Raw genomic sequence first — 10,435 nt, 5'->3', positions numbered from 1 at the left:
AATGAATCACATGCAACCGTGGGCACCCACGGCGTATGTCGTTTTTCTGCGGCATATCATTGTCGATTCGCCTTTTTTACAGCGTATAGCTCTGCTGCAACAGCCATCACCATACATAACGTAGGCATATTAGAGGACCCTTTCTCCTGCCAACAGCTACTGTCCCAGCCGTCGGTATCACTGTGATAGACTCCGGCTCAGCTTTTGTCATCGTATTTTCGTCGATGTCTTCCACCTTAAGTGCCATTAGATTAGGCATGTGCGAAGCCGCCTCTTCTGAGGTTGCTCTACTTCTTGATAGTGCAACGATTGCAGTTGGAGCCCTCTAACTGATGGCGGCTGCGGCTCATGCCGCCGATTCCTACAACCATTGCTAAAGTGCCAGTGGTGACAGCGAGCAGCGGTCAGACCGCCAGGCAAATATCCCTCTGTGACAGTCCAATGCACAGCGAACAGTTAGTTCTCCATCAACGGGTACCTGTTTTGCGTATGGGGTTAGTTGTCTGAAGGGTGTGCAAGCGGTTGCAGTTCCTCTCAGCCATACGTCGTGAAAGAGATAACCGCTTCTGCTGCTTCTCTTCTGACGTGCGTTCTCTCCTTGCATCGTCGTCTTGCGGTGGGCAAAGCGATCACGGGATATAAGAAGCTGCGTACTTCGGGCACAGCCGCTCCTGCTGAGCTGCCTTTCAGTCGACGCAGTGGGGAGTTTCTTTCGAGTCAAGTCTTCCAACTGTTCGTCGGAGGGAAATGAGGGCCCAAGACTTCCTCCTGTCCAAGTCTGTCGCTAGTATGTTTTGTGTGAAACTTTCCTGATAACAGCTCTCTCAGCTCAACTGCTGGAGTCAGCGAGCAATCTTTTCCACCGCATGCCGCCCTGGCCACTACCCGTCCCAAGCACGCGCTGTGCCACGAAACAAGCCCAGCGGATTCTTCCGGCGAACACTCGGGCCTGGTCTTTCATTTGCATACACTCCACACGAGAACGCCACGCCATGTGTTCCACAATGTACAGTGCAGCGACAAAAATGCAGCAGCAATTTATCGCAGCCGCGGACCGGGGGGCCCGGCACGTCCGCCTTCGATTATTGACTGGGCAGCGGCGTCTCTTTAGGAAGCCAACACTAGACACCATCCTGCAGCGTTGGAGAGACACAGCGGCGTTACATCTCCTCGGTTTATACTCTAACACGAAATATCACCCGTCCAGGCGTTTTAAAAACCTCAGGTGCATTAGAACGCATTCTGTACACCTGGTTGCAGCTTAGCCCATTTTTGTCACCCACAGCGTGTCTTTTTCTGGCGCATTGTCATATTTGTGTATCATCTGCCGGTAGGGGGGGCGCATGAGAGCAAGCGTCGAATGCAGTAGGGGCAACCCCAGCATGAGGAGAGGAAAGTTGGGCGTTTTTTTGCTGTCCGGAGCCATTGCCGGGGTAGTTTTGCTTCCCCGCATCATTTGGCCAGAGGCCGCCGTTGTCCCGGAGGAGTACGTATTAGCGAATCCCGAGGATGATGAGCTGTCGCTTAGGTATATCGATACTCTGGAAAGGGCGAGAGAAGGCGATGCGGCGGAAGAAGAAAGAGGGGGGCGGGCCAAAGGGCATTCAGATGCCCATTTTGTGCTGGTGTCAGCCAGTCGTACTCAGGTCAGGGAGACTCCAAATCTAGGCAGCGTAGTGCACGGTCTGCTTTCCGGCCCCTGGAGGCGTGAACCAGGAAACCGGAAACGAACGTATCGCAGGCCAGGAAGTAGCCGGACGCAGCAGCCACGAATGGAATCCGGTGATGGAGCTTGCCTGGGAACTGGCTTTGTTGAAGAATCTTCACAGACGTTTTCGCCTAAAGAAGTTTTACGCGTGTCACGGAGTGAGCAAGGTGGCCTCCTGTGCGCAGATGGTGAGCTTATTATAGAGTGGCAGAGTTTACGACGAATCTGGACGCCAGGACCAAAACTGGAATCGGACACATGCTAACGCATAGTTCGTCGTTTTGGTGGCATAGGGCATCCTCGTCGCGGAGGCGCCGCCACCTGCAGCCAACTACTCGACGGTTGAACTGTATTAAAGCTAAATGTGTATCCTGCGTATGATGCTCCAGTGGTAGAGTCTACCCGCTGAAAAAGCCGTGCAACTCGCCGTGTATCCGCCACATTAGATCCTAACTGCTTGTATACACACGGCTGGCTCCCTTACAGCAGCGACGCTGTCATCACCTTTCCTTTCCGCTGTGCTGCTGTTAAATTGCATAGGCTTCGTGTACACGGTGGTGCCCGCTGTGGCCACACGCCAGGTGAATGATCAACAATTCGTGCTCGTCCCTGAAGGCGTTCTCTCAACGCTTCACGACAGTGACCGTACTGTCACCCATCAGCCACAGCAGAGTGGGGAGCAGGATGAAATGGGCAACCACGAATCTGAGAGAAGAGCAGAAGCACGCAGCTATCAGGCGCTGCGGGAGGACGCTATACCGATGGTTGCGAATCCACTCTCTGAGCAAGGATATCGAGGACAAAGCAATGGGCATCCTTTTGTCCGTCAAGGAGATGCTGTAGTCGTTCTGTGCCCCGGGAGAGGAGAAAAGATCCTCGCTCTGCCGCTTCTTTATGCCAAACTTTTCGAAGGTAACAGAGCCATTCGATAAACACTATCAACAGCTGAAGTAGTGGAACTCAGAAACTGGAATGCCAGAATATCTCAGGCATGTGGCAGGGCGATAAAGCATCCAGTGTACGGGGGGCAAAGTCTCTCACTTTGATTTATTGGAAGCGCTTGTATGCTTTTGTTATTGCTTTCGATAGCTGATATTCCAGGACCCTGGTCTCATCGCGTAGCTGTCAGGCGTGCGTGGCTTCCTTCGGCAGCGGCAGCCGCAGGGGGAGGAGGTGGCACCATGCGCGTGTTACTGTCAGATGCAAAAAGACCGGATCGACTGAAAACAGACAGGAAGGCAAACAGTGGTTTCGATTCCGGCTTGCAGCCATCAGAGAGCACGGTCCCTCTTTTATTGACCCTCTCTTTACCGAGCAACGCCAGGACGGAGCGTGCTACGGAGGCAGCAGGGATCGCTCTCAGGAACATCCCCTCGTGCACTTTGATAGGCCTGAGTCGCCAAACCAGGCAGAAACAGTACCCCGTTGAGTTGCAGTGCGACCCGGGGCGACATTCAGATCTGCGCCCGAGGCGGTGGCGACATGGTAAGCACGGGCGTTATGCGAGAGTCACGTGATCGCCTCTGCGCTGCGTGTGGGCGAGTAACCCTCAAGCAGCATGCCTGTCAGCCTGCGCTTTCCAATACTACCATAGAGGCGTATTTCATCCAGGATTCCAGTTCATCATGTCTATTTTAGAGCATATATTGCTAGCGAGACTCACATAGATCTCGGGGAAAGAGTGCCCTCGAACAACATTGCAGCTGTTCCTGTCTAATTGTGTTAATTGATCGTGGTAGTTTCGAAGCTCAAGCATGCCGTCATTTTGTGAGCTGTGCTTCGTATTTCCCAGGCACAACAGAATCGTCAAGCAGGAGAATCCTAGCGTCGCTACCTCATAAGATTGAGCGTTTTTTAAGTTCCTGCGTGTCTGCATTCTTCAAAGTGTATGTCGTTTCGGCGGTGGCGATGTTCCTGGGTCACTTCCTCACATACCGCTCGGAACGGTCGCGCAGCGAGCTTCTGAGAAGGTTCGTGAACAGGCACGCGGCTGCGGAAAGAGTGGGGATCCGACTCCTCCCCTTTATTCGGGATCAGGACCTCGTAGATTATCAGACTGCCCAGCAGTGGCAGAACGTGAGAACCTCATTTGACTTCGCTCGGCAGAACGACGCTGGAACTGGGGCGGGATTTTTGGTGGCAGGGGGGGGCCTTTTGGGAGTAAATGTATCTGCGGAAGCGTTCCTTCTTGCACTTCTATTGTATGTCCTAAATACGCCTCTGATAAGGTTGGCTGAGTGGAATAAGAATAGAAGGCGAGAAAAAAAGCTGCGAAATCTCGAAAGAGTCGCCGTCGAACGAAATCTGCCTGCTCAGAGGTCAGCAAATTGCCGTTCTTCACGCGTTGTCCTTGTTTTCCTGGTGGACTTGGAGCGCTTCCTGGTTCATAATGAATAAACAGGGCTGCGCGAACTCTAGTGACGCGGCGGTTTGCTGTAAGCGTTTACTCAGTCTTACTGATAAATCGGCTAAGTCAACTGTTTTCCGGGGAATTGTGCTAGAATGTGTAGTGTGGTACGCGAGTTGCAACTAGCCACTCAATTTTTTCTGGTGGTGGAGCCTAATGCTCCTCAGGAGCGCTGTGTGCCTGCTTTCACCGTACTGGCTGACGTTACGTGGAATGCTATATTGGTGTTTCTGAGCTCGTCATCATTGTTTGAATCGCGCACGGGAGTGGTGAGCTCTGGTATGGATCGAATAGCGGAGGTACTGTTTAGCTTTGCTGGTGCCATGACTGCCAACCGCCACCACAACCCCACTGGACTGCCTAAGACTGGTGAGTGTTCCAAAAGGGGTAGGACCGTCATGTATTACGAGTCTTTTCTAACGGTCGATTCGTGGTCCTCTGGTGGTGAGTTATCGCTCTGGAGCACTAGAGTGGTGGTTCACATTGCTTCGATGGTCGACGGAGAGACCGCAGCGTGCATCTTGATGTGCGGTCGTTGTGTCAATGCCCGGGCGAGTGTATCGATGTGTGTGGGCAGAACGCGCGTGACCAGTTCATACCGCGCATGAAGCGCCAGTGGACTGCGCGTGTCCTCAGCATTTACGTGCATTCCTCGTGGGCAGAGAGGGAGGCAGAAAAACATTGCAGTGAGGTGATGGGCATATTTTGTTCCCACGGAAGTCCTATGTTTAATGCTGCGGTCCATACTTGTTGTATGAGAGAGTCAGTGAGGGGTTTTGGGCGCGTTACGGAATCCCTGAAATCAAAGACCCTGGAAAGCTCAATTTGTGGCATGTCGATTCACGCAGACAATGGCCACCTTCACGCACTCGTGTAGGTCATCTCTGCGCCTGCTTGTTGTGATCTGCAGAATACATCGCGGATTAGTGAGGAAGACTAACTGATACCGAATGCGATACGTCTATTCGGGGAGTCCAGATGCAGGCTGCGAGGCGAGTGTGATGTCCGGGTACATGACAGGCACCGCATGGGCTGGAGAAGCACCCCCCCCCCCCCGTACGGAAACAGCTGTGGCATGGCGCAAACACGAGCTCGTCTGGGGCTCTCTCATTGTGTCAGTGTCACGCTGAAACATCAAACGGTTGCCACTGGCTACCTGGGGGGTTTCCACCGTCGTTCCAACAATAAAAGCCACCTGGGACAAGGAGCGAACCGGAACGCGCACACACTTATCATCGTTATTACTTCCATTGCATAAGTGACTAACTCTACAATAACAAACTGAAGGGTGCATTCAGGCGTTCTACAAATGGTGACACCCCAAAAAATCGAGGCTATGTAGCCCGCACGGTGAACCCCGGAAGCACTGTCCACTGTACCGAACAGTGGTGTATTTGCAATGTTTGGACAACGCGGACTTCGTTGCTAGGTTTGACGTTACATCTTCTTGTTCTTATGCGCACTTGACCGATGCTTGCGCAATTCCTTTTCCAGCCCGAAGCAGTAGACAATTATCAGCGCGGCGTCCTCCGCTTCCGCTTTGCGAGCTAACAATGTCGAACTTCGCAGTTGTTGTCGCGCCATGAGTATTCTTTCTCTCATTTTCAGAGTCTTCCTCGTATCAAAACGACGCGCCCAGTAGCGTAACGCTGCATTAACAACCATTCCCTTAAGTGTCACAAAAGCTACAACCGCTGAGTACGCCACGATCTTCCCTCCGAAGGCTCCTAAAAGATATGCTCCAACTGGTTCCCGAGTCGCTGGTTGCATAGCTGTAAAAATCGCTCGGCGGAGATCAGTCCATCCTCGATATCTCTGGTACCACCGTCTACTCGTTTCCCGCCACCTCGCATACATGCGCGAAAAGAACCCCCGTCTGACTGCCAGACGACTTCCGCGCAACGGAATAGGCCTCCCGGCAGGCAGACGCGGTAAGTGTGGTTTTCGCGAGACAGAGAAACCAGTAGCAGCCATTCCTATGCCGACAAGGAGAGTAATCAGAGACCCTGCAGCCACTCGCCTCAGCGCCCGACCGAAATTTTCCGGAAGCTTCTCTAGTCTCTCGCGGCTGACAGGAGACTTCTCTGCTCAAAACACACACACAGTTGGCGTGCGTGGTAGTGCATGGTGCTACTTGCCGACTACCGCCCCGTGCCTTCCGCAAACGGTGCACTGACAGTACATTCTGGCGAAAAATGAGCACGCACGACTATGTGTGTCTATCCCGTCGATGCTATCAAGGACCTCGCGTATATTGTCAGTCCGTCTTTTTTCAGTTCCGGTACACTGTCTAATTTAACAAGTATATTGTTCGTAAGGGCATCATTTGCACAGTCGTGTCTGCCGTTGCTATCGGCAATGGCGTGCGGCGTTATAGAACCAGGAGGCGAGGAATCATCTCTCATTCCCGAGCGGTAAATCTACCCTTACTATCCTAAGTATCTTATGGTGCGCTACCTGAAACCCAAAAAGCCTCACTTTGCGCCTGCATGCACGTAAGCGCGATACGCTTGGCTTTCGCCTCTGGGTGTGACTTCTCATCGACCTGCGCGATTGTGCATTCGCTTCCTTGTAGAAGAGATGCTAGGGCCAGGCCAAAGGGAACGGCACGCTTCACCTGAAGGCTTTTTAGGTTCGTAAAGTACAATTTACGCTCGTTCGATGGCCCACCGCCGGCGGTTTCTTGTTGTCGAGCGGCATTGTCTCCCACGAGTTTGCCTCCTTCAACGGAACGCGCCACCGTGATCAGAGTGTGAAGCAGATAGCCGGTATCTGACGAATCATACGGTGATCCCCACGCCTTCTGCACGACAACACCTCCGTTCCAGGGTCCGTCCTTATCTGCTGCAAACACAGGGCGGGATGATGCGATTGCAAAACACTAGGGAACCATCTGGAAACACAGCACAGATACATGCTGTATGCACGTCGACACAAGCATATCAGTTCGGACATCCCTACAGTTATCCGCGGAGTGTGGGACAGCCCTCGCGTTCAGCACCGACTGTACAGAATCTGAGAGCAGACAGCCCCGTAGTTGGGGCACACTGAGCACTACAGCTGCTCTCCTACCATGAAAAAGAAGAACCTAACTACAAACACCTCGCGGTTTACCTGACAGCATCGTTGCGTGGTCGGCAGCCACGGCAATAATGTCATCTCCTTTACGGAGACACAACAGTACGACTGCATCTCCAATTGCAACCGTTTGCTCAGCATTCGATTTTTCCTTCGTATCGGCGTGGGATTCTGTTAACGGAGATTCCTTCGTCACCAGTGACCTGGCAATGTTCGCCCTGACCGGAACGAGAATGGACCCTTTCAAACTCTCACGCTGCCCTTGTGTTCGCATATCAATCGCCCGTCCCTCCTCCAACGGGGAGAACTCCAAAGACGACGAAGCCAATGCGATGTTGACAGCCTTGCCATCGTCAGACACACTGTCAACACTAGTGACTGTGAAGGCAGAATCTGCACAGATGCCAAGGTTCACACACGCATCGCTTGGTTGTTCATTCACGCGGGTGGCTGTGTAACGTCGCGGGAACCGCACGTGTGTGTTTCGACTTTCCTACCCGTGACAGCAGCACAGTTTAAATACACCATCACTCCCATGTTTCGTTTGTTCCTGCATGTAGAGGCACAAACTGAGTCCACGGCAAGTGTGCCTACAGAAGGATACACTCATGAGCTCAACTTCTTCTCATTACGACGTCACGGGACAGCACTTGCTTCAGCGTATCATCTAATAATGCTAGCGCGGCCTGGCTCAGTACATGGCGCCATGAGGCACAACTCTTCTAGACTGTGGCCACCGGTGGAACCCCTGTATTCCATCCTTAATCAGCTGGCTGCCTTAATACCTAAGCAGCTTCATTTTCTCATGTAGCACGAATTACCGTCTACACAGCTGGCGCCGCCTGTCACGTTTTTGACAACTCGCAGAGCGTGACGAGGTAGCAGTGTATGCCACATTTCCTTCTTGTAATCTTGCGCGGTTTGTCCTCTATTAATTGTTCGAGCCACAGTGTTTCCCCTGCGGCCCCTTGCCGGCCATTCCTGTTCATCTGATCTTCCTGAGCCAGTGCCGTTTCCTGCCGGCTGTTGAGGCAAGACTACCTGACGTCCTTCTTCTTGAAGCGGAGCCAAGGGGCCTGTGCCGGGCTGCCTACCTACGTAGACAGTGCCTTGCACAGTCCAGTCTTCGACGTCTTCTTTCCGGACGTCGTGCTCCGCTCCTACCAAGAGGTAAGAAACTGAAGGGAGATCCCTTGTTAGGTTGCGATCGCTCTGAGGTCCTGTGGGGCCCTTTCCCGGCCGTTCTTCGGCTAAGGACTCACGGTGACCGGACTCTTTCAATACCTTGTTTTGGAATGCTGCCTCCAGCCCAAAGCAATACACGGTTGTAGGAATTCGGCAGCTCTGTCGTCGCTCACCATGCACAGAGGCAACATTCTTTTCGGCCCGGTGTACTGTTCCAGATTCCACGTTTACCATACGAGACTCCTGATGCGACCGTCCGAATGCCATCGCTTCAGCCACTTCCCACGACAGAGCTTCATCGCTTCGTTCCGATACGCCAGAAGATGGGCGATTCCTGGCAGTCTCCAGCTTACGAATCTCACCAACACCGGTATCGGCGAAAACAAGTTGATAAAATGAGTAAATCCACCTCGCCAGCTTCATCCCCACCAAAGCGAGGACCAATGGGCGCCAGGTCGCGCCAGCCCACAGGGCTAATCGAAATGCCATTCCTCCGCACAACAGGCCAAGACCAGCGCGCCAATCTCTCGGTATATGGCGTGCTATTTTGACGAGATTCTGCAAGCGGGCTGCGTCGAACCATTTCTCTTGTGCTCCCCACGTTAACCTGTTGAACGTGCGACAAATCATCGGGTTGTATTCGATGACGCTTCTGTCCAATGTTTGCCATAACTCTTCGATTTCTTCCGAAGTTTCTGCCAGTGCGTGACCGCCGACTGTGATGCCTGGAGCGACGAAGATCAATAAAATGTCTGCCGCAAGTAGCAGGCTGATCAGTTTATCCAGATTATCCAGCAGCACTGCAGTATATCCTGCAAAGAACACGATACCCCTAGCCAGCTGGCCGTTCACAGATCACGACAGTGAATCTGTGACTGCTTTCGAGCCACAGACATACTTCGGACTGAATACTTTTGCACACCCGTCCGCGGGTGCAGCGTCAACGCAGTTCTGTGAACAATGACTAAGCTCAGCTGGGCTGACCGGAAAGACCGCTGAAGTGACCTCGCTTGAGACACTTGTTTCAGCCGCATCACCCCTCGCTGATCGCGTTACACTGCAGCCCTCCCCCACACAACGTTGACAAAGAGGCTAAAAGCACCAATCACCTGCAAAACTTCGTGTTATTCACTCACGTGGTCGATCAGAGTAAACAGCCATCGGCCGGCATCGCAGGATTATTGATTCGCATGATGCCAGTCGGCACACAGTTCCTGCCATATTGGCTCCCCTCCACGGGAGCTGGGCATCAAGGAAGCAGTCGAGCGGTCGCCACGGCGACCTGAAAAGACTTGCGATGTTTTTGTTTTTTCGGAACTGGCTTGTTCGCCAGGCACGAATGAAATAGAACATCCGCAGTTCCGCCCGCTCCCATTTTTCATCTTTCTCGGAACCCTGAATCGCTTCTTCGTTTTCTTCACCGTACGCCAGAAGGTTTACCATGCGTCGCGCCTTCAACACCAGCATTACGGACTCACTCCGCCTACGACCGCTGAAATCCCTGTCCTTGTCGTCGTTAACATTCTCGGAAGTGAATTCGCGTTCACGCCAGCCGTAGACTGCCGTGAAGCTTTGTTCAGCATGAATCTCTGGCTTGTCTGCAAACGCAGCAGCTCAGAACATCTGAGAAGCAGTTGGTAAAAGTCGTAAAGAGCGACGCACGCATGCACTCTTTTTTCTGCAGAGACTGGGTAGAGTCCGCCCTCCAGTCCACGTCGACATCTTCATGGTGATGTGCCCATTGTTTTTATTATAGCATCCTGCCATTATTATATTGAGAGTATGATGTGAACAGAGTGCAGCGGGGGAGCCCGTCCTAAAGCGTACAGAGTCACTAGAGCGGAGTTCATGAGGTTTCCACCAACGCACTGTGTCTACCGAATCTGGCCTCCACGAGGCCCGTACAAGGCCATCCGTACACGACAACCACGGCATTTACGAAGAGGGCCTGCTGGTTGAAGGCCAAGAGACGCATGCGGCGTGTTCACGAGCAAAGGTATCCTACGAGTCCCTCTGCAGGTATAGGCTCTAGAGAGCATGAAAAGGAGCAAACACGC

General features: G+C 52.8%; 1 protein-coding gene across 1 annotated transcript; it reads right to left on the bottom strand.

The window, feature by feature from the left end:
* Positions 1-7,468: 7,468 nt before the first annotated feature.
* NCLIV_001225 (uncharacterized protein) lies at positions 7,469-9,731 on the bottom strand (the record flags this gene model as incomplete). Its single annotated transcript, XM_003879618.1, has 3 exons — positions 7,469-7,536; positions 8,015-9,190; positions 9,515-9,731. 3 exons carry the CDS (start codon positions 9,729-9,731, stop codon positions 7,469-7,471), a joined length of 1,461 nt encoding a protein of 486 aa, XP_003879667.1.
* Between the last annotated feature and the right edge of the window lie 704 nt (positions 9,732-10,435).

Source organism: Neospora caninum, chromosome Ia, assembly GCF_000208865.1.
Source record: "Neospora caninum Liverpool complete genome, chromosome Ia".
In the NCBI taxonomy this organism is placed as follows: Eukaryota; Apicomplexa; class Conoidasida; order Eucoccidiorida; family Sarcocystidae; genus Neospora; species Neospora caninum.
The sequence above is the reverse complement of the archived record's forward strand: the minus strand, read 5'-3'. Positions and strand labels throughout refer to the sequence as shown.